This window comes from Limulus polyphemus, unplaced genomic scaffold (genome assembly GCF_000517525.1).
Source record: "Limulus polyphemus unplaced genomic scaffold, Limulus_polyphemus-2.1.2 Scaffold3097, whole genome shotgun sequence".
Lineage (NCBI taxonomy): Eukaryota > Metazoa > Arthropoda > Merostomata > Xiphosura > Limulidae > Limulus > Limulus polyphemus.
The window spans coordinates 91630-117947 of record NW_013668707.1 but is presented as its reverse complement, the minus strand read 5'-3'; the positions used below and the strand labels follow the sequence as shown (position 1 = coordinate 117947).

Sequence of the window (26318 nt, the reverse complement as noted above, 5' to 3'; positions counted from 1 at the left end):
AATATGATACTTATTCTTGGCAAAATGTGCTTTTAGAAACTTTTACAGTAAGATTATCTGTATGTAGCTTGTAGAAAACCAATTCAAGGTCTTTCAAGTGTTGTTCAAATGTGAGTGAAAACACTATATTATCATCAATATAAGCCTTGGAACATTCAGTTGCTCCTGCTATAGCCTTATCAATAAGTCTTTGGAAAGTGGCAGGTGCATTTTTAAGATCAAAAGACATCACATTAAATTGATAAAGTCTGTTATCCGTTATGAAAGCAGTTTTATGTTGATCCTCCATCTTAACAGGTATTTGTCTAATGTAATGATACAGGTTGCCTCTGACAAAGCATTCAAAATATCACTTATATGAGACAATGGATAGTGGTCAGTTTCTGAGACTTGATTTAACTTTCTGTAGTCAACACATAACTTATATTGTCCTTTTCTTGACAATAACTACTGGAGGATTCATTTAACCCATCATGGAGCATTTCATCCACTTGATCATGTAGCACTTGTAATTTAGTGGGAGAATAACAACAAGGTTTACTAAAAACTGGCTTTTCTGTTGTGGTTACAATACTATGTTCAGACAAATCTGTGAGGCCAGGTTTATTGTTAAATATATCAGCATATTTCAACATAAGTTGTTTTAACTTTTCCACATTCTTTACTCTTTAAATGTGAATGTTGTACTTCTTCAATCAGCATCTTTTCAGTCTCAAAGTCATGCCTAACAGATGGTACATTTAATTCAAGAACATTTGTTGTTTCATTTTGCTGAATGAAGTCTAATCCAATAAGACAAGATACAGGCAAATCTTTGACAACAACAAAACAACAGTCCACAAAGCTATATGTTACAAATAGATTTGCTTCAAAATACCCTAACATTTGACAGTTTGTCATTCCATCTGCAAGACACATGTTGCCCTTACTCCAAGTTTTTGGTTGAATTGTTGGATCATTTCTCTTGAGTTGTTGCCATATATTTTAATTTAGTACTGAATAATCCGGACCATTATCTATATGACCTACTACTTTTGCACCGTTAATTTTTAGGTTTAGGTGTTGCAGACCTGTTTTAGTTGTTGTTAAATAGTTAATGGAGGATTTTACTTTCACGAGACTTAAATCATCCTTCTTTGATCCCTGCTCTCATTTCCCAACTGCTGTCCTTCATTTCTTTGTTCCCTACTTACATAGATTATTTTCATAGGACGATGCTCTATTTGATTAAAAGTATAGCATCGCACGGGTCTATTACTGTGCTCAGTTTTCATCACTTCACTGTTAAAAGTTTGTATTTTATTCCATCGATGCTTGTATTGTTTGTACATGTAAGTACATCAGCAACAAAGTGGCATTCCAAGTATTCTTGTAAAGAAATGTGCAATTGTGATATTATGCACTTCACAGTTTCACTTTCTGTAGCTTTAGGGTTCCATAATTTATAAATTTTTACAGTTTTCCAAATAAATGTCTCAACTGACTCTCCTACATTAACGTGGTACTTCCTGCTAAAGAGTTCCTTAGCCAATTCAATATTATCTAACACCACTGGGTACAAATTAGTTGATGTTTCTTTAAATTCTCTCCAGTGTTAAAAAGCCATTTCTAATCCAAAAGCCTTCCACCATTCTAGTGCTAGTGGCCCTCCCCTCAAACAAGAAGCCACAGTTCCCACCCATTTATTCTCAGGTACTTGATACATATAAAAATGTCTTTCTAAACTTTTAAGAAACTCCATGACATTAAAATCCGACTTAGCATCTAACTTCTCAACAGGCAAGGGTGGTGGGTTGACTGCAGTGACGTAAATCGATGAATTTTCCACAAGTCTGTAGGTAGAATGGACTCTCAGCATTTGAGATTAGGAGAGGGAGACTTAGGTTCTCTCGCTAGTAGATCACTCACCATACATGTCAGCATTTCCACCTCTTCTGTCAAAACTAACACAGACTGCTTCAAGCTAACCACATCAGACTCACTAACTCCCATAGTAACACAATTATTTTCAAACACTAGTTAACATATATTTAACTGAACTTAAATTATTGCTGAATTAGTAGTCACTCATTACCAAATTGAGAAACAAAAAAAAATCTAAAGTCACAATTCAACCTTCATGAAAAGGTCCCTGTTTGGGTACTAAGGTAACAGTCTAAAATCAACACCCTGCTACAATCGTGGTCCAACAACAAAAACACAATTTATTCACAATAACAACACTTAGAAATAACTTCAACACAATAAATAAACAAATGTCTGGCCAAGGCTTCACACCAATATTAGTAAACAATTTATCATAAATATTAATAAATCAATAATAACAGAATCAGAAAAACCTAATTCCAAAAAATAAATACAAAAAGTACAATATTCAAACAATACCTTTCAATATCAATATTGATAACAATATCGAGTGACAAACAGTAATAACTATATCCTTCAATAACTATCTCGTGACGCTCTCTCTCTTAGCGAAGCTTCAGGCAGGGTATGTATTCATAGAATAGGACACAAGAGTACAACCTCATATGATCATCAATTTACATCCTCTTCTGCTACATTAATAGTATCTGTTCATCACTGCCAGGGAAGCTGGGGTCAGTTTCATCATACACACATATATATATATATTTACTCCAAATACAAAAGATTATGTAGAAGATAAGTTAGCATTCTAATGCAACTAAAATGCCATAGATAAACTAAACAGAAGAAGGAGATAATAAACGAACAATAATCATAAAAATATAGAATTTGCCATCTCAAAAAAAAACAATCTCATGGAAAAACTTAAAATTTCGAAACAAGATTTACATCATTTTCTAACAGTTGTAGCAGGCAAAACACAAATAGCTTTTAATAAGCATTTATTGTAACATTCTTCCACAAAAGTACATGAAGATCCACCATTTGAAAATCTTTAGTTGGCTTTTTTTTGAGTCAGAGAAGTTGTTGTTAAGAAATCCTGTAAAGATTACTATCATATTCAAGACAGATGGTTAGAATATAATATAAAAAAATGTATTTTAAGCAAGACCTGCATGAAAGTTAGGAATTGTAATATTATTGCTACAGAGGTGCTAAGGTGCATGAAGTTCATCCAGCACTGACTTTTTTCTTTTGCATTTTTGACTATTCAAATTTTTATCTAGCCAGTAGCTAATTTGAATAATAACAAGTATTAGCTAGCTAGGGTAGGCACACTTGTCTGTACTTACCTAAGGTAATTAATTTCATTTTTCAGTTAAATGAGAAATTAAATCTTGTGAAACAGTCTCTTTTAAACTCTTAAAAATAAATGTTCAATACAAAGTATAAGTGCAAATAAAAAATAATGATAATAGTATATAACTAAAAATAATTGTGTATGTAGCCTGCTACAGTAAATCTAGTAAAACTGATCAGGCTTAATGGAACAGCTTTGGACTTTGACTGCAGCATTATAAATAAGAATTTATCATATACAGTTTAAAATTTGGATTAGGTAAAATATCAATATTCATACTATCACTGCACAAGCCATGGATCTTCTGATTCACAGTTCAGCATGATAACCACTATGCCACACCTGTTGAAACGTGTGCAAAGACAGACATTTATAGAATGGTTTACCTCATGATTTAGTGTGTGCTGTTAAATTATTTCACATTTTTCTTGGATAAAAATATGGATGTGAAAACATGTACTTAGCTTTAACTTTTTGTTGTTGTTGTTGGTAAGTGAGAAATGTCTTACTAAAAAGTCACAGAAAACTGACTAATTTTGACTATAAATTTCATTTTGATACTCAAAATATATATAAGTTATTCAGAATTCATTCCATCCCTAACTCAATATCACTAGTATTACCAGTTTCAACTTAAAAAATTATTACAAACCTTGTAGCTGTAAAGATGATTGTTATCACCTTGTTCATTACTAAAAACTGAGATTGGACAGAAAACAGGTTCTCCCCAGTTGTTTTTCTTACAAAGGTCATCCAGAAGCTACAATAAGGTGAGACACATGAAATATTTCACCAACAAAATTATTTGAACATTTACATTTCAGTAACATGGAAATATTTTCATAGTTCCTACTAATAACAGTACAATAGCAAACAGCTGAAAATCTTTAAAATTACTTTTTTAACACATTTATAGAAGTACAGTTCTCTCTCAGTACCAATTTATTCTTAAATACACAGTTAAAAATTTTCAAAGATTTCATTACTTATAAAAAAACTTGAAATTAGTAAATTATGAGAAATTTGAAAGTAAATACTTCCCAAAGTTTAAAAGGGTATATAAACCCTTTCTTCATGGTGGTACAAAATTCCATACTCCTATGCCAGTATTATAGAGGGGTACATATATGTGCCTGTGGCAGTGAAAGAGTGAAGCAAAACTACTAAACAAAATTTGCCTGTGGGGACACTCCATTTTGCTAAAATACTAAAATTAACTTATATCTTGAAACACAAAGTTTGCTTTACTCGTGTGGTATATGAATATCCTATGTGTTTCTATCTTCTAGTGGTATTATAAATAGTTATTTGAATCTATTCTTTGTTTTGAATATGTACAGGTTTTGCCTGACATGTGATCAAGAAAACCATTAAGTTCATTATGTTGCAAGTTGCCTTTATTTCTTTGTTATTCTCATAGTTGATAATATCTGTTACCACCCATCAAGAACACTACATAATGTGACTTTGTATAAGGCTATCAACAGCAGTTTCCATAGTTTTAATGTTGATATCTAAAGGTTATGGCTCCACCTATGAGTAACAAGGATGACCAGCCATGCTGTAGTTCATAGTATGATGGGTATTACTGCCAACTTTGCAAGTGATTGGGGTTGGTGGGTGCAAGATACAAAATTCCTTTAAATTTGGTGCATGATCTGAAGTCGAGAACATTTAGTAAAAGTATACACACTGTATTTGTGTGGCATATATTAATAAATATTGTTCATTTTGTTGTATACTTTTTTACAACCTTATTATTCAGTTTAACATTAGCTCAGTTAAGTAAGGTTTATATTACTCTGTAACCAATATCTTGAGCAAATTTCCAATTATCAAGAAGACCTATAGAGTGAAGCTTAAAATTATATTACACTCAAATTAATATACCACAGTGGATAGGTAAGAAAAATATATTGTGGCTACGACCATAGAATGTTGTTATTGCAGAGTTTGCTATTAGCTCCTGAAATGTGCACTGCCCAGAGCTTGTACTTGTGTATTATTAAGTTTCAAAAGCCATCTAAGTTTAACAAATGGCATTTTTTACAAAAGAAAGGGAAGCTCAGCTATGTACTTGTGAAGCCTGGGGTGTGGGGGGCTGACAAGTTCACAGATGTTAGAGATATGTATTCTATGGGAATATAGGGCACGACTACATATTAAGCCCATAGAAATTCCACTTGAACAGAGTAATTATTTTAACATCTTGTCTCTTATGGTAGTTTTAGAAAATAATATGGTTGTAACATGGCAGTCAACGACCCTCTTAACAACCTTCTTATATGGCTGACAATCAGAATTTATCTGACATTATATTTTCATTCTGGACTTTTGCTATTTAAGATTGAATTTTTGATTCTTCTATTGTTATTCAATTATCCAGTGAATCTGATCCACTGTTCTGAATGACTGCATGATGGAAAACCAGTATGAGGAGAGTCAATATGCCCAGAACTTTCTGTCTGGTGTAGATCAGGCACATGCAGCCAATCCTAACATTCCCAGTACTGGCCCAGTGACTAATGTTGCCCAGCTCATGGATGAAGATGTATCTGATGTGTGGGACTTTGCTATGTTGCTTTAGTTTTCAAACTATCTCTTAAATTCCCAAGGGCTGGACATCCACCCCAAAAAACATTCTCAGAGCTGAAGTCTTCTCAAGGGTCAAATAGATAAGTTTGGTACCTGCAGCCATGGCAATGATGCTGATTACATTCACTGTCACCAGCAAAATGATGACCTATAGCACCAAAACTGTGTATGTACCACCATCAGCAATGGTGAATGAGTGGAGTCTCCACCTCAACAGCAACAAAGCCACTGCTGCCAAGATGTCCCACAAGTTACCACAATGGCAGCCAAGAACCAACTAACTAAACTCCCCACATACCATCATTATCATACAACTAATCTTAGAACAGATTCTCACACTGAAGTAGTATTGCCAGATGACTACAAAGTGAATGCAGGCCTGGTCCTTGTATATTTGACAGTTTGACAGGAGGACCAGTTGTACTGAAGGGACACCCCCCCCCCACTCTTTGATAAAGAAAAACTTTAATCTGGTCCGGGAACATCATCTATGTCACTATGCCACTACCATGACCAGTCATTGGTCAACTGCACCTTTCGAAGGTCTGCTGACAGTGTTGATGTGACCTTGTGCTATCTATTATGTGCATATGTTTTGTATCTATGCTTTCTTTTGTTCATTCATTTGTGTATTTAAGAGTTATCTGCATTTTTTCTTTATCAATAAGCATGATAATGTGTTTTAATTTAGATTTACAGGGCTGTTTCTTATCATTTTTTGTGTGGGTGATAACTGTCAAAGGGTTATTTTATATTAACACAATTAAACCTTCACTAAACAGAGATTCCGGGTTAGAGTTTAGTAACCTGTGGCTACCATTGGTTGAATGTACAGGAAATCTCTCCTCCAATCAGGAAGAGGGATAAACCAATCAACCCTCTCCATAATCCACAAGAATATTATAAAGACCAACTACACCACACACACACACACTGACCTGAAGACGAAAGGCGGAAGACTTTCGAAACGTCGTCCTTGGGTTTCTACAACAGGCAGTTGCCGTTCATTCAAAAAAGTTTCATCGGGTTATTTTATGTTTTGCCATGTTTCACTGTGATTTTGTTTTCAAGTGCTTTTATTGATATCTATATATTTTAGTATTTGTTACTAAGGGTTCATCTTGTTTTTTAACATTATATTTGGTAAAGGGTTTTATTTAGCATGACTATACGATTTATTATTAGGAAGTTTTTGTGCAAAAGTTGTTTTTTTTTCAAATTCTTTTTATTTTTATTTTTTCTATTTAAATTTTTAAAAGGGTTAAATGTTTTCTAGTTATGTACTGTATTTCATATTTAGTCTCATTTTCTTCTGCATTAAAGTGTTTCTCATTTGTTTGTGTGGTTTGTTTTGAATTTTGTCCAATGCTGCACAAGGGCTATCTGATCTAGCCATCCCTAATTTAGCAACGATAGGCTAGAAAGAAGGCAAGTAGTCAATACCACCCACCGCCAACTCTTCAGCTATTCTTTTACCAATGAATAGTGGAAATGACCATTAGATTATAATCCTCCCACAGCTGAAAGGGTGAGCATATTCAATGACATAAATTCAAACCCGTGACCCTCAGATGTGTTTCTCGTGATATCAAATTATTTATCATTTTGTACTATGTATCAATGGTAAACGTTTTTTTGTATTATGTATTGATTTTCTTTGTTAAAGTGTTTTAGTTATGATTATTTTGTTCTTTCTTAGAGTGTATTATTATACAAGATTATTAATTTATCTGTTAATTCATTGTTAAAGGGATGTGCCGTTTGTGTTGTGTGTATTTATAAAGGCAAGATAAAGTTACTCGATGACCAGTTTGCATCCAAGTCTACTGATTTTAAAGTTTAGAACTGATTGAAGGCTTGAGCACAAGCCTGAAGAGTAGAGGAGAGAAAAAGTGTGGCATGTAAGCATACCATTTATTTTCTACTTGTTATTTTAACATAGTATCTTTTGAAATTTGTCTGTTTTTAAATAACACATGGTTATCATTTTCTTAAGGTGAAAATAGATTTCCAATAGATTCTTACATCTAAGTATCTATTGGAAATCTATTTTCTGTGTAGGAAAATGATAACTTTCAATACAATACATACCTCTTCTCTAGGATCCCACATTCAGGATGTAGAAAGACCAGCGTAACATAGAAGTAAGAGACACCCTATGGAATTTGTCCACAGGGAATTGAACAGGTGTGCACAGTAACTGAATGAAAGCACACATGAGGGGGACTGCACTACTTCTGGAACAGGTATGTCCTTCACCCTAAAAATGAGGGGTCATGAAATAGGTGGCATTGATGACCAAACCAATAACAAAAGGCCCAAAAAACATTGGGGCAATATTTTCCCAACCCCAACCGGAAAGAGGGGTTTCCACGTCCCATCCTCAGTATTATCAGGTGGAGGACAGTGCCAAAGAATCAATTAAGTACATACCATGTAACGTACGCCAGGTCAAGTGGATCATGAACAATAGAAATACACTAACCCCAACTGCAAGTAAACAGAGTGCCATACTCGAAGCAACCAGAATTACAATGAGAAAGCAAGCAAATAGTGATGACCAGACAAACTTCCACATCAACTGTAGGAGGCAAGAAACACACCAAACTGAACCTGGAATTATGGGGCAGTGTGTGAATCTCAACTTAATAGTAAGAACAGAGGTTCCTCCTGTAGCCAGTATTACAAGCAAGAACCACTCAACCATAAGAGCAGGAAAGAAAACCATGTGCACCAGCATTACGAGACAGATGAAGTCCCCCAAGCTTAACCATAGAAGCAGGGAAAATTCATCTTGCAACCGGAAGTACAGAGATAATGGCATCTACTGGTTTCAACCATAAGAACAAGATGCTATCAACCTGAATTCAGTATTATGAGGACAATCCAGTGGTGGCTAATCCAGCTCCCTCCACGAACAATAACCTAGAAGGGAGAAGGAGAGAGGGTTCCCAGCTTTGTCCTCTTTTCAAGAAAGTGTAGAGAGAATTAATGTTACTATATTCATGCTACACTCCTGAGGAAGCCTCCATGGTCCACCACTACAGTAGCTATGAACTGGAAAGTAGTAAGAACTCTCAAACTCCACTTCAGAAAAGGAAGGTAAGAGGCAGTGGGGAGTTCAGAGGAATGACACATGGAAGAAAGTGAAATAGGTGACTGAGAAACCCTATTTTGAAAAGCAGACCATTCCCAACTTATTCAATTGAGGGAGCAGCAGGGATGGGCATAAGTATCCTTCTGCTTTACTCATGATAGTCCATGAGTGACAGTCCACCAAGTATGGAACATAATTATATATATATATATAGGTAAGCCACAAGTGGTCTTGCAGAACACCCCATCTAAACAATGTGTGTTAAAACCTCAAAGGTAGCAGGTGTGGGTTAAAGTAAGGCACGCCTGACCAAGCAACAATTGTCAAAGAGAGGGATCTGATTATTTATTGAAGATACAAGTAGCGGCCCTGGAAAACAAAAAAAATAAGATAAAAATAACACTTACCTAAGGCAGAGTTCAATTAGAGTATGGAGAATTGCAATTGGAAGGAAACGATATCCACCAGAGAAGGATACAGCCAGATGAATCAAGTAAAAAGAGACAAAGGTATGAGGAGTAGTCCACGGTCTGGCCTGGAAAATATCGTCCAGAGGATGACAAATATGAGGCACCAGAGACAAGGTGACATGTCAAAACATATGAAAGGAGACATGATAAAGAAGGCAACCTAGAGAGGATAGGGAAGAGCAAACTAACTGAATAAGCTGGTGAATCCAGCCCATAATGGTGATGGGGGAAAGGTCATGAGCAGGGCTGTATTTACCGTGGCACAGTGGTACAGTTGCACCAGGGCCCCAAGCAGTGAGGGGCCCCTACTGATGATCCAGACTGTCAGTTTAACTCTCTTTTTTCGATCAATCTTCATATTTTATCTGTTATTTGTTCTAATCTTGCTCAATATAGACTAGATCAATTTGACCAACCTCGTATCCACCTTGAAAAAAATACAATATATATCAAAATTACCATTTTTCTTTCTAGAATTACTTCAAATTGTAGCAGGAAACAACATTTATTTACACTAAATAGTTTAAAACTTCTTAACTTTATACAACTATTTATAATCAAATTTTATTTTTTTACTGCCTTTTGAACCGTGATTTTTTAAAATTTCCACTATAAGTGTCAAAATATGCAGTAATATGAAGCAAAGTAGAGACAGATTTGGAGAGTGGGTCAAAACTATATATATTCATTTGAACATTTAATAATTATCCATCCATTCATTTTAACTATTAAAAGTGCTTTGTACATAATTAAGCCATAATTTACAAAAGTTTATAAAACTTCAACAAAAAGTATTATTTTTTAAAACTTAATGTATAAAAAGAGTTATTTCATAATATATTCCCTAAATATCTTTGCACTGCTTGATAAACTGTTTTATTGACCTACCTAGTCAATAAATGACAATGTCAAGTAATTAATATATATTAATATATCATGGGGCATGATATGACCATTAATTTTTTTTATAATTAAAGTGAAAGAAAATTAAATTGTTACCCATAACTTTATGTAGAAAAGATATATTATTTTATTTTGACATATCTTTTTTTAAATGTAATTGTTAAACTATTTGCATTCATGAACACATGGAATACATGTGCATGTTTCTTATATTATGCAATCATAGAATAATTCTTGAAAATAATTTTTATTTTTTAATTATCTTAGCAATCAGGAATTCTGAAACACTAAAAGAAAATATGAAAGTGGTTTCCAGGAAAGGAAAAAAAAACAAAAGGAGAAACTAGAAACAGAAATATCTGCCTTAGAAAAAGTTCCCAAGCTATCCACATTTTTCTCATTTACATTTTGTAAGGAAACAGAGGAGCAGAACAACCCAACCAGCCCTTTCAAGGACAAAGCTTCTACTCTGAGTGATTCTCAACCCACTGTAACAACTAAAAATTTTAGCACAAGTGCAGCTTCATCTCCTTATTATTTCCAAAAAGAGAGAGCATGTCAGATTGAAAATCTCACTATTAATAATGACGAGGAAGATGATCTCTCGTCTGATCCAGCATTATGGCCAGTGGATAGAAAAATAATAATAGAATTTTGGATCCACAAAAGTATGGTTCCATAACAAAATATAGCAGAGCAAGATTTTTCAGCATCAAAGGGTGGTATGCATTCATCAGATGTTCAGATATGCTATTCATCGACCTTTTATAAGATTAAACTACAATACGACAAAACACAAAAAGAGATTGGTTGATCTATTTTCCTTTTTTCTGGAAAAATTTTCTGCTTTTTTTTTTTGCATTCTTTTTAAAGATTCTGGTGACTTTTATAAAAGAATTCTGCAATTGGTTCCATGGCTTTAAAGCTATACAAAACCATGAAAAAAGTAAAGCCCATATTTATTCTGTGCACTGCTGAATGGGACAATACTAATAGCATAGAAACTGTGGATTCAAGGTGAAACAATAATTTAGAAAACGAAATATGAGGTATTATGTCAAGTTTTTGAATGTCTAAAATTCTTATGTGGAAGTAGATTAGCACTTAGAGGGGATAGAGAGGAGATTGAAGGTTTCTACAATGGCAACTTTTTAGCTGCATTAGAATTTGCAGCTAAATTTGATCCATTCTTGACCAAGCACCTTGAAATGCGTAGAAATAAAGGTCGGGGAGTTACTTTGTATTTATCCTCAACAGTTTATGTAGAAACTATTGTTTTGATGGCTCAGAAAATTTATAAGACAATTGCTGATGAAATATGCAATGCTAAATACTTTTCCATTATTGTAGAATCCTCCACCGATGTCTCACACTCATATCAGTTAGCTATAATATTGCGATACATGGATCAGGTAGATGATACACAGGAGCATTTTGTCGGTTATAATTCTTCAAGTGAGTATACAGGAAACTTAATGGCTGAACTTGTCATAGAAAAATTAGATAAGATGGGAATCCACATTCAAAATGTACGTGGACAATCATATGTTAATGCAGCAAATATGTCCGGTAAATACAATGGCCTCCAAGTGCATCTCAAGAACATAAACCAATATATTGATTACATCCCTTGTGCAGCACATTCATTAAATCTAGTCTGTGTGAATTCAGTGGAAAGTTGTGAATGTGCATAGAATTTTTTAATTTTCTTCAAACTCTGTACAAGTTTTATTGGCAAAGCATTTGTGATTGCTTAAAAAGCAATGATGGGAGGCCAGTTTCTCTTAAGAACCTTAGTGGAACAAGATGGTCAGCCAGATCAGTTTCAATGAAAATTCTGTATGAAAACTATGACAGAATTTATACCAACACTGAAGATTTATCTATAAATATTGATGCAAGGCAAACAGTAAAAAATGACACTACTGCTTTGATGAATAAAATGAAAACGTTAGATACTGCTCTTATGACAGTGTTTTAATATAAAATTCTTGAAAGATTTGATGCTACAAGTGCTAAGCTTCAAGAAAAGAGCCTTGATCTGTCTACTGCTCTAAAGCTTATCAGTTCGCTGAAGGAATATGTAAATTCACTATGTGAAGAATTGATAGAATCAAAATTCAAGCTCATCAGTTTATAAAAATAGTAGAAAAACAGTTTAGGAATAAGATTTCTAGAAAGAAAAAATAAAGCTGGCAAATGATGAGACTTCTAAAGGTGAAATTAGTTTGTCTAGAACTCAGAAGGTTTGTGAAGAAAATTTTATTCCTGGTAATTGACAAGTAACAAATGGGTTTAGAAAATCAACTTGCTCCATATAAAGGAACAGAAATAAGTTTAGTTTTCTATCTAATTTAAAAAATATAAATGAGACTGAAATTTTTGCTGCAGCTAAAAGATTGGGAGACATATACTCTCCACATCTATACAGCTCTTTTCCAAAAGAAATGGTACAATTTGCAAACTTTTTTGATCGTGAAACACCATCCGCCCAACAATGCATCCAAGCAATCAGAAAAAAACAAACTCGAATCTGTTTTTCTTAATGTTGACATGGCATTAAGAATATATTTGTTCCTACCTACCAGGAATTGTAGTGCAGAGAGAGCTTTTTCCAAGATAGCTAGAGTAAAAAATTAATTGCGTGCTTTGATGTTAAATGAATGCTTAAACGCCCTTTCCTTACTCACAATAGAAAGGACATTGCTTAGGTAATAGATTATGAAGATGTAATTAGAGATTTTGCTTCCATCAAAGCAAGGAAAAAACTATTTTAGGGTAATGTTTGGCATGCTTCTGGAATGTTGTACAATAACTATATTGTTTTTTATGTACCAAATTCATTCTTACTTGTCATATTGTACAAGTAAATAATTATTTTTATAATTGTTTAATTTTGATATATCATCCTTAAAAGTTAGATGCATCATATTATAATTTACTTTGAATAATTAGCTCATATTCTGTAATTAACTTAATATGCATTAATTATAATTAACTACAAATTTGCTTGTACCTTATTCAAGGGGCCTCAAAAAAAAAAAGAGTGCCAGGGCCTCAAACTACCTTAATACGGGCTCGGTCAAGAGACACCAAAAGGCTCCAGGGAAGAAACAATCAAAAACAGGAACCACGAAAGGAAGCCTTTTTGAGCATCACAGCATCACAGAACCTGCACAGGAAACAGAAAGCAATCTGGAACCAACAGGGAACAATTATGGGAAAAAGATGGGATGGAAAATGGTGCAAAAGAAGAGACTCCCTTACAGGCAGGGGAGGTCTCTGGAGGAAGAACCAAGGCTGAGCTCCATTGCTCTGACAGCACCCATTTGGGTGCAATGTTTTATTATTTGTAGACAATACATTAACCACTCACTGTTCAGAATTTCCATTCCAAACCCTGTCCACCTTAACAACAAGACAAATAATGGATAGCCAGTGGCCTATTAGGATGAAGCTGTCATTCTTGAGATGGGCACAACTTGACCTGTAGGATTTAAAAATACTTCCTACATTACAGAAGCCTCCCTGGATCTTAAGAAAGCAGCTCTGTTTATAATCGATAACTGAATGTCTCCACGTTGTTTCAACAGTGTGGTGAAGTGATCTCTCTGCTTGATCTGTCAACCTACCCACTATCTGGTGCAGCTTGCAGATCTAAATTGTGTTGATATTCAAGAATCATCTCCCTAATTTTAGTTATAAAATAAAACCTCAAAATTTGTACACCATTATAAAATACATATTTTGTTATAGTAAACTATATCAGTTAACTCGTCACTATGATTCACTACAAACACTACCCTAGTTTACTCTTTCTTCTAAACCAGGCCTACTGTGAATTTATAAATGGGCTGAGCAAAATTATAATTTACTATCCTTCATAAAGCCTTGTAGATTGCTATAAGCAGTTACAGTCAAGTTCCCTTATTCCTTTTTTGAATGAAAGGAAATAATATTATACAGCAATACAAATAGGTGGAGATTAAGATTTGTTGCATAATGCATGACATGTAAAGGTGTAACTATAGTAACATTCAAACAACCCTTGGAATTGTTACCTAATTCTCAAATCAACTCAACCTGAATTGCATTTAGTTAAATGACCCTGTTAGAGAAACCAAGATCATCTTTAAATTAGAACTGTTGATCAGAGGAAGGGAACTAGTCAGTTGCATTTCTGTATAACAGAATTTACTCTCACAGTTATCATGTGACCCCCCCCCCCCCAAAATGAAAGTTCACAATGTGTTCAGAAGTATGCTTAGGCTTGATTATTGAACTTTTCCATCTATGTCCAGTACTCTAACCAGCTTAAAACATCAGAAACGTTTTCTGAGCATAAACATTTCACTACAAAACAACTGTTTTTCAATTACATATTGGTATAAGTAAAGAGGTTTGTACATTTACAACTATCCAATTAGTCTTAAACTCCAACCACTTCTATATTTATATACAGATGCTAAATACGTTAGTTTAAAATGATTTTAGAACCAAAGCACCTTGTTACAGTCCATGTCACCAGGTCTGATCATGCAGCATTTAATAACCATGCATCATTTCAGTAGCTCTGCAATAGTTTCCATTGCAAAAGACTGTCATGTCGAAAGCATACTCCCTGTTTGGTTTCCATAATCCATCTAGTTTACGAGAATAATGATCTCCCAATGCTCGGTTGTACAGAACAATCATACAGAAATCCACAGGTGCTGCATCTGATGACTTGACCTGTATGTCTTCGTAGGTATATCATGAATACTCATTTCATTCTCCAGCTACTTGAGATATGTGACAGTTGAAATGTTATGTTGTGGAAGCAGACATTAAACCACTTAATAATGAAACTCCACAAAGATTAAAATACTTACCTTCACAGAGTTTTTTTGAACAGATGCTCCTCGACTAGTGCAAGCTGAAAGCACTCTAGATCCACGCAAGCCCCCTGCGCCACGCCCACGTCCTCGTATTGCCATCTTAGGAACCAAAGGCCCTTGGGTACTATATCATTGGAGGGAAAAAGTTTATCATTATATTCAAACTACATCTAACTCGTAACTGAAAAACTAAACACGATTAAAATGTATCAATTAGTTTATGATACTCTATATCTACTTATTAAACTTTTAGTTAAAAATAAAGACATTCATAATCACAGTGGTTTTTGAAGGATGAATTCACTTATTAATAGAGTAACATCCCACTAAAAAGAGAGCATACACTAGTTTTATTCAATGTGAATAAGATTGTTGCTTTCTTCTTTACTTTGATCTAATAGAAAAATTGCATATGGCTGCTGCTGCACAAAAGAAGGTAAGTGAATTAGTGTGTGGTCAATGGAAAAAGTTTAGGAACCACTGCTATAGTGTAGGTGAAGACCGTGTCGAAGTTCTTTTATAAGATACACAGATCATTCTCTATCAGTTTTTCAATTATTTAGTTCTTTACTTATTTTCCTGCTGACCTTCTAGGTCAATATACTATTTCATTTTATCACTTATAAATGTTTTGGGGAAAATAATGGGTCTCTGATGGACTGATGGTAAAATATTGAGGTTTCAAACAAAATTTGTGTAACAATCGAAATGTTTAAGCTCCCATTCGCTAAACTTTTCAACCGTCATTAATATAACATTTAATTTAATATTTTACCTAAAGTTACAATAGGAATTGCAAGTTCCAAACATTGATATATTTTCCCATAACCTTGTTCTGAAGTCACTAAAAACAACCCAGGAGTGAAGATTGTTTTTCATATGATGTATATTAATGTGATTTGTAATATTAAAGGTATAAACTCACCATTAAAGAGGCAGAATGTGACCTTCTACTCCCTTTTCTGAAGCTTTGAATTTATCTGGTTATTTTGTTTTAATTTCAAAGCCTTCAAAGGCTTGCTATGATCCAAAGTTCGATCGTCTGTATGATTAGTAAAAAAATGCAGATAATGTTATAAAAAGTCAGTTTCTTTTTAGACAGTTCTGTACTTCAAAGTCCAACGGAAGGTTTCACAAACTCGGTTCATAACAAATAACAAGTTTATGACTTATCATCAAATTTTCATCAAACATATAATGAATTATTGCCTTTGTTGCAACAACTAAGTTAAAAATGCTCGGGGATATCTGCTCACATGTTTTTATATCACCAAAATATTCGACTTAGATAGCATCTCTCTTCTCATTCTATACCCATAAATTTAAAATATTGTTCTTGATCAAATGGGTATTTTCCAAAAGCAGCAACACATACTACAGATTCTTAAATCAGTGAAAGTTTCGATATTTCACTTTCATTGATTTCAATACTTAATAACAGCAGAAAGTTGAAATTATTACGTATGCTCATTCACATCTGCATAAAAAATTTAATTTTAATTTGCATTTTTCCATATCCGATAATCATACGTGATCAACGAGCAAAACAAGCATTTTTCTAACGTTACGCTATAAATACTTAATATTTGGTGCGACGTTGTTTTGAATTTGACGTCCAAGTACAGCAACTGAGCCAACTGATCCGTTTCCTACATCTCTTTCCTATTGTCGTTTATACCGTTAAGCTTCTCGTTGAATTATTATCTGCTAAAACCTTACAGTTTTGTCTCTCGACTGCAATCGTTAGGCACACGTGGCAAATCATTTCCGAATGTTTATTATTTTATAACTATGAAATCAACACACACACACAGTGTTACTGCGTTTTCTAAACTCGTATTATTTAAAATCGTTTACTTGAAATACCTAATATTTATAATGCTCTATAAACATTTTCAATTATATTTATTCTTTCTTGGAACTAGAAATATTGAAGGATAATGGAAAAGAATTGTTACACATGGAGTCGTGTTTGTACTTTACGACCGTAGCTATTAACAACAATATCTGTTTTCTGTTTGTCGTGTGATTACCTACCAGTTTCATCTTGAAAACTAAATCAAAAACACTCCTATAAACCAATTAATATAGAATTTTTTAAATCAATAAAAAAATTAAAGTACGAATTCAAAAAATGAGTGTTTATCTGTAAACATTTGCAAAATTATCTCAATCATAATCAAAGAAACTTGTTTATTTATTTTTGCCGCTTTTACTTTTAACAGTACACTGCAGTTCTAACAAGTACAATAGTCAACTAGGTGATATATAATATTTGTACTTTACCGAAATACCCAAAGTGAATACGTACCACAGATGAAAATATCGATACAACACTAGTATATCCAAAGCCACTCGGTACTGTTTCTACATTGAATAACGTTTAGAAATAAAACTTAAAAAAGAAGATATTTCGACATTAGACTACTTTTAGAACTCAACGTATATTTTCTACGCTAATTTATGTGAACGTTATGTAGATGACAAAATGTTTATTAAATTTCCAAATAATAACTATAAATAATTATAAAAAATGATTTCACTTGAAAAGCCCACATCTTCTCTTTGTATTCAAGATGAAAAATTATAAAACCATTTTTTCTATATATACATTTTTTATCTTTTGAAAATAAAAGTGCATTATAATATCTCCAAGACGCCAAGCCTGGCGGTTAAGAGTGTTACACGCAATCTGCAGGTCTAGGGATCGAAACTCGTCATTGAAAATGTTCTCCCTTTATAATGTGATGGTCAATTTCTATTCGTTGGCAAAGAGTAACTCAAGAGTTAGTCGGCAGTGTATGATGTTGATTATCTGCCTTCCTTGTATTCTATTATTTGGAAATCAAGGACTGCTATGAGCTGATTTCCTCTTCTATCGTTTCGTTTAAAAATTCTAAATAAAAACTTTAATTTTGGCGTTGTGTTATCGCAACCTTTATTATGAGTTCCTTTACTTTTCAAGGCCAGGTAGATTATATTGTCAATTGAAATCAATTGCACTATTGTCAATTGTACTAAACCAGCACGCATATTCTACTCTTACCTAAACAGAACGGTTCAAACACAAGAATCTGCTGACACTGTGCTTCTTCTGGGTAACCAAGCAAAACAATTCTAACAAAGTTTGTTACTAACTATATATTTACACTACAAAAAAACAAATCGTTTCTGCCTTTTATAAGATACAGCATCAAAATATGAAATGCTACTTAACTTAAAAACTTTATACGCTAGATTCTTCCACGTATGCTATATTAATGTTTGTGTAATATCTAACTCACAAAGTACCGAGTATAGTAGAAAATTGACAGAATGTTCCAGATTTTGTTACACAAGTCTGCGAGCCATAACTGTGAGTAACACCTTTTATGGTACCAATAAATCCTGCCTGGATCGTTTTAGGGACGGTTACAACGATTGCCAAGTTTATGCTATTTTCGATAGTGCTGCAAAATATCTAATGTTATTGTTAACGCTCTAAATACTAAAAGTCAAAGATACCCTTATTATCAAGCAATAATGAAGAACTTTTGTCCCTCTTTTACTCTCCCCTTATAATTTGAAGGAGACTTTAATCCTGCCGTTTGTCTAACTTTATTCAAAGTAGGTTCAAATGATTCTGGTCTGCTTTTCACTTCCTTGGCCTTTTCATTTCCACGTCGAAAGACCTTTCAAACAAAATGAAAAATAACATGGTATTCTTGGGAAGAGGGGGAGGGGTAAGCAGGCACTAACAAATTACTTTACATTTAGATTAGATTTTATTTAATTGTCCCGCAAGCATCTAGTTTGAAGTAATTTGATTATTCACTTGTTGATGTCATTGACTTAATAAGGTGCCTATTCATGCTACATGTGTAGCAAAAAGTACGAAATGAAATATTTTCTTCTTCTGAGTATTGTGTTGGGTATCTCGCATTATTCAAGTAGGTTGGCCAACAGCCCGGTGTTTTGTCCAACGAAAGTATCTCTGGCTGCCTAGCGTTGTTACAATACAATTAGAAACGCAGATATCTAAAACAAGAACAACAACAAAACGCTCTGGAGTATATATTTTGAAACCTTTGTAAAAATTAATACTTATGAAAATAGGAAAGCATCCATTGATGCATTAATATCAAAATGAAAGAGACTTAAGCCACCAATTAAAACTTACCGTTATGTGTTCCTTACGTAAAAGTAATTCTTAAGTGAAAATGAATCTTATAGGAAAATAAAGCCAAATTCGATATCAGCTACATAAAACGCATAATAATGTGTGCTCTTGTGAAAAGTTTGTAGATTTCTACACAACTGAGGAAGTTATTCTTATTTTTCCTTTTACCTTGAGATGTTTTTTTTTTTACATTTTACCTTGTCGACGTTGTCCACTACGCTATCGCCAGTAATCCTTATGACATTTCTAAAATTGTACTGTTGTGCATGTTTGAAACTTAAAGTTTCTGATTTTTTACTTTTTCCACAGTTCCCAGAGGATGCTGAAAATCCCATTCCAAGCACTCCTTTGTTAAGTCTTGTGTGACTTGCTAACAACTTAAAATAAGACTATAGGTCCATAAGGGTCTGTCTATTGGTTACATTCTATCAATATCTTTTTGGATGATATAAAGGAAGCTTTATTAGTCTTATTTTGCATTAATTTCAATGATTTAAAAAGAGATATATAATATTTTTATCTCCGAAAATAATTAAACAGATAAATAATAAATACGCATACTATTAAACAAAGCGATTGAAGAAATACTATGGTATTTTGTTACAGCTCTTGATAGTCGTCTTAAACTATTTTACACAAATATATCCACCCACGTCAGAGTGCTTTCATTGACTTGTAATATCTTAAGATGTGAAAAAGCATAGGGCTGTGTTCGTTCAGTTGCTAGAAAAAGAGATACAATTTTCATTGTGGAGTAGGGTAACCAACTTTGATTTTGATCAAACATAGTTTTTATTTATTACAATACTATATGCATGTTGTTCTATGCACAATGGCTCTACATCCTCTTGGGTTTTCCGTAGGGTAATAATTTCACAAAGCTGCCCCCTTTTTCCTTTAAATAATCTGTGATAAGATTATTAGTAACTCCATTCTCACATGTAGGAGGTCACAATCCACTTTAGTACTAGCAGACAGAACCAGCCAACCCTTTGTGATTACAAGTAATTAAATATACACTACGATATAACATCATACAAGAATCTTCTCAACATTCTGGTTTAAAGCACAGATAACACTTCCATTTTGAAACTTTACCAAATCAGCTATAATTGAGCATTTATAAAGTCACCTAAAATTTTAAAACTATGCACGGCCTAACTGATGCAGTATTGATTAAATTTACTTCTAACAAATGATTTCACATTCTACACTATTTCAAAACTACTGATTGGGAAAAAAAATAACTTTATTAACCAAAAACGCGAATGCCATGACCTATAGAACAGTAGAGAAAACTGCGAATGATAATCGGTTATGTTGTATATGGATTACTCATGGACAGACCATTCGCAAATTTACTACCTTCAAAGGCAGACTCTTGAAAGCCCCATAGAGATTTAGCGATGAGTCTTAGAGCTTATAACGCTAAAGATCGGGTTTCGATACCTGCGGTGAACAAAGCACAGCTAGCTCATATATAGCTTGGAGTTTAACAACAAGCAAATAAATGAAAACAAAAACGCTGGAAAACAGAAAAGAAGAAACATTTACATGATTACATAACGCAAACTTATGCAAAACAAAATTAAGTATTGATATTTTCCCTTTTGATTAGAAACATTTTCAACGTTTCAATTGATTTACCTCACCGATGTGACTTTCAGCATAATTATTACTTTGACTTGTTCATCATAACATACACACCAGGTGCCGTCATTTGATTCAATAAAATATATGTATTTTCGTTTTGAAACGAATGGAAAATATTAGTACAAAACATGTTTTTAACAAAGATCTGGTCTGGCGGTAATTTCATGATAAGAAGGTGAGGCTGCGCAACGGGCTATCTGTTCCCACCACGGGTATCGAAAGCCGGTTTTTAGTGTTTAAGTCCACGGAGATACTGCTGAGCCAATGGGGGAGGGGCAACAACGTGACCCACAAACAATAGTTTGTGGCTTAAATTGCGCTCTATTAAATTCAGCTTATTGAAACTTTCGTGAAAAAAATCATTTCTTGTACACCAATAAATATTTAAGTCAATCATATGGTATAAATAGATGTTCAAGTTAATAGTTTAAAATTATTTTATTCGATTATAGCTGTGGTATCTTTCAAGCTGAAATTAACACGACTTCTCCTCCATTTTTATATAAAAATTAAAATAAATGTATATATTAGGCCGTTAAATAATATATGATATAAATCAAGTGAACTATGACATAAACAAATGTAATTAACTTCTTGCCCTGTGGTAGACATGGCTGTGGCCGTTGGAGGTGGGTATAAATTAGAAGGAACACTGTAGCCCAACGTTTCAAAAGGTTGTCCATAAACTACAGGGCCGTACGAAGTTGACTTGCTAACACTTTGAGTTTTCTGTTTGGAACGGTCAGCAGGTTTTGCCCAGGTAACCTCAATATTTGAGTCGTCTAGAACGGTACCTGGAAATATTATGTGAATTTCATAAATATATCAAACATACCACTAAAGATTATAAAATTTATGAACATAAAACCACAAAGTAAAAGCAGTAACACAAAACAATGTATATATTTTAACATCAGTAAGGGGGATTAAAACGTAAATTATTAAATTTAAGTTCAAATATTACTTATGAATTGGCCTATGTAAACTATTCTAAACACAAAAACTATTAGAACAATCTAATTCAATCCTAACCACTTTACTCTTTTATAATATAATTTAAAATGATAATTATCCACATCATCTTCAAGGACGTTCTGATAACTTATTTACTGCTAATATATAAAATGCTACTTCTAATAATATTTTCAAACGCAGGACATAATTTGTATAACTTATTAACACATATTGTGCGAAGCACAACTACTGGGGTCTGGAAGCATGCTCCCCCAGAAAATTTGTAAAAAATGGGTGCTATGACATTAAATCTGGAAGTTATATTGCATTAAATATAGATTATTGCATGGAATACAGCTTAAACATAGCAAGGCTGTCTGTACAAAATCCTCAAACATACAAAACGTTAAATACCATAAGCAGTTGCGCTATATCTATACAATCATAAATCTTTTACATCATAAAAATAGTGGATTCAGCCGATCCCCCCCCCCCCTTCCCCGTGTACGTGCGTGTTTGCGATCGAATGTTTCGAATTATTATAAGTACAAACAACTGTTACAGGATGCATTGGAAAGACCTCTGCTAAATTAACGCGACAGGTGTTGGCAAGTTCGAAGTAGGTTTGATGCCAGTACAGCTTGTCCTTGGTTTATACATTCAGTTTTCATACGCATCTAAAAATGGTTTTCTTTATTCATCTGAAGTTTTGGACAAAATAAGGTTTATCAACCTAACAACAGACTGTATTTTTTAATCTGAAAATACGTGTATTAAACCATACTCTAATCGCAAGCTTATGATGGGTGAACAAGAAAAAACATTATTTATAAGTGGCTAAAACAATAATCATACCATTCACGGCCATTAGTACTCTTTGAGCATCATCTCTGCTTCTGTAATGCACGAATGCGAAGTCTCTTAGTTTTTTTACTTTCTCCACTCGGACTAACCCGTTGAGCGAGAAAACTTCTTTAATACTGTCTTCTGTAGTGCTAAGCATTAGATTTCGCACATATAGCACTGTTACCTGTTAGAAGAGTAAGTGTTAATATGTGAACTACGAAATTCAAGTGAAAAAAAGTTTATAAAAATGTTAGATACAGCTCTGAAATTTTTTGTAACTAGATATAGATATTCTTCAAAATAATTGTGGATACAATGGACCATAAAAATAAACAAAACAACGATCAAACAGAAAAATATTTCCCTTGAAGTGTATTACCTATATAATTTATAGCTTATTTGAAAATTTTATGAATTCGAAAGTTAATATCTGAATTTCCAATTTTAATGTTATTGTAAGTTTCAAAATTGTCTACTCTGTCCGACAAGATATTCTACATCATCATTTAAAAGAAAATTCTGGTTTTCATTACACAAGAATCTTAAATAAAACAAAAATAATCCTAAGCTTAAATATATCTAGTAAGTATATGTTGACCAGGTTGCATGTATAAAAGATACAGTGTAGATGTTCTTAATTTCCATCAAGATCAGATGTATGATTAATCCTACATTCATATCTTGTCACTATGTTCCCAAGCCAGCATCTTTATTATTATTAGCTTGCATATAAGCAAAATTTTCTTCATGTATTGATTTATTACCCATATTACTTGTTTGACTGGCTACAAGCAAGATCCGCATACAAATAACACAAAAAAAGGCTAAATTTAATAGCCGGCGTTGGGTCATTGGTAAGTATAAGAACATACAATGTTGAAATCTGGGGTTAGATTTCACGCAGTAGAAAGAGCGCAGATAGCCCATTGTGTAGCTTTGTACTTAAAAACTAACAACAACCAATCAAACCTACTTATGGTATTGGCGTTTACCGCGTCGAATTCAAAGCATGATGCCGCGGATAGAGCACGTGAGCGGTGCAACTAAAAATAGTTAAAACAATGCTTGTATTGACAGTAATTCAGGACCCCGATTTATGTGCAAAAATAAATAAAAAACATTCACTATAAAACTGCTGATTATGTATAAAAGGAAACATTATGCAACCCCTATGCAGTATAATTACATCTTAAAACAATAAACTAGAAAATGTTACACAAAATTGGCATCAACAATAATTTCACACTTTTAATTGTCAAGCTACAAAAAACAAATAAGTTATAACTAAGCCAAAAGTTATAAATCTGGTAACAGTGACCTAGACTCAACTTTACCAAGTCTAGAAATTAAAACTTTGATCCTAAAGTCAACTACTGATTGCGCAATATATTACCCAAAAAATGCCATGACCGCGTAATTACGTTAAATTTAGGCCCTTAGTAACTGAATGTTACAATATAAACAAGCCACACTGTGTAACGGGATAGCATTTGTACGTTTGACTTTTTTCGAGTATGATAAGCCACCATGGTCGTAACGCGTTTATCCAACTCTAATGTAAATTTTGCATTGCATCGTGTGATTGGCTTGTTTATTTACGCGTTGGATCAATACGTTATGGCCCAAATGGCTTGTCACATACAGGCCTAATGTCTCTCAAAAATTAAATATGTTTCCTTTCTGTATATAATAGAACAGCCATTTATCACTGTGTGTTTCCACTTCCCAGAATTTTTTTTGATTTTTCAGGATTTATGGCTCTCGAATAGGATTTTTTAATACACATTACAGGACCCCGAGTTTCTACTGATTTTGATAATTTCCATTAAAATCTATACTTTTAAAAGTAAAACATTTGTTTGTTTGTCAGCGAACTACTCTGTGGTCTTTAACCCAACCCCAACTAAACTTGGTAGGAAGATAATTGGACCAATGGGCATGTCACAGGATGTTCATTACACGGTCATGCCCACAACAAAAATGTTAAATTAGCTAATAACTTCACAGTCTTTGGCCAATTTTTATTTCTAAAATGTTTTATTTTTAGTTTTAATTGATTTTTGTTTGAGATTTTCTTGGGAAATTTTGAGTTATTTCATTACAATTGTCAAACATTCATATTTTTGCTAAGATAAATGGCAACCAAAGCACAAGATCGGCCCCTTAAAGTGGCAGGGCTACATCTGAAAACCCAGTTTTATGTTATGTGTTCAATAATAGGAACACCAAGAAACTTCTATTTTGGCCCAGGAAGGAAGGAAGAACTTCTAATATGATCTATCAAGAATCACTCAGAGTGTCAACAAACACTGAGGCTGTAGAGAGGAATTAGCAAAAGCAACAAAGAAAAGTAGAACAATGTAAAGTAATTGTAACGCCATTTCTGTAACATGGAATAAAGTACTTGTAAAGTAAATTATGTGTGAAATACATTATGCATATAAAGGCAAGTTCTTGATTTAATTTATTAGTTTAAGCCCTACATTCAATCCTTATGCCCCGAAAGAAGGACGGGTGCCTCAGCTTGTAGTACAAAATAAATGCAACAAAAATACTTACAAATACTTTTAGTTTAAATTTTACTTAGAAACGAAACTTACACCTGTTGCAGGATTGTATATGTAGGGCTTCTGAATTTCGGTTTTAACCGATAAACACGGGTACAATACACACGATACAAAAAAAAATATAAAAAATTGAAACCGGTGTTTTTCCAATAAACACCGGAATTGGTTATTTAATCTACTGGACACACAAACCGTAGCTACTTTTATGACTACGTTGCCTTGGAATATTACCCTGAAGAAAAAGAAACACGTGGCACGTATGATTTTATAATTCCATATCAGGCAGGCGATAGCACTGCCTAAGTGAGGATGGCTCGGATTGTTCATAGAAATGTTATTTTAAATATCCCCTCGACAGGTCCTCAGAACTTTACAATACTATACAGTGTTTTCTTTTATAACAATATCTATGTAATGACTGTGTCACAAGTTCTAAGAATGTCTGTAAATATCATAACAAAAGGTTTGAATTTCTTCTTCTTCTTTTTTCTTACATGGTAACTCAAAAAACCAAAATAATGGTGTCAACCAATTTCACTGAGGTGACATAGTTTCAAACGGAGTATCCGGTTTTAAAAGTATTATTAATAACTGGTAGTAATAAAAAAGAAAAATCACAATTCTAGGGTAAACGATGTTATTATTATTAACCCTTGAAGTTAGCTTTCTTACAGAAATTTGGTGTTCATTTAAAAAACTTAAGTATAGAGTGAAGCAGGAATTATCAGCAATAATAGATACATATTACAGTTGGAACATCATTGTATTTAGAACTTGATTATAAATACGACCTTCCTATGACTATTGGAGCACTGCATTAAAAAACAAGCAAAAATGGGAATAAATGTAGGGATGGCTAATATTAATCCTTCAATAACAATGCAAATAAGATAGCAGATATGGCATTTGCATTGTTAGTGTTAACAGACAAAAAGATAAATTAAACCGAATTCTGACTGAATAGTTAT

General features: G+C 33.4%; 1 protein-coding gene across 1 annotated transcript in view; it reads right to left on the bottom strand.

The window, feature by feature from the left end:
• Nucleotides 1-26318, bottom strand: part of LOC106468648 (probable RNA-binding protein 46) — a 47028-nt gene that overhangs the window by 13529 nt on the left and 7181 nt on the right. The window contains exons 2-7 of the mRNA XM_022397003.1: nt 22793-22967; nt 21575-21777; nt 18720-18842; nt 17483-17538; nt 15166-15295; nt 3882-3989 (exon numbers count right to left, since the gene is read on the bottom strand). Coding sequence (XP_022252711.1) covers nt 3882-3989; nt 15166-15295; nt 17483-17538; nt 18720-18842; nt 21575-21777; nt 22793-22967 — 795 coding nt within the window. The remainder of the gene's footprint in view (nt 1-3881; nt 3990-15165; nt 15296-17482; nt 17539-18719; nt 18843-21574; nt 21778-22792; nt 22968-26318) is intronic.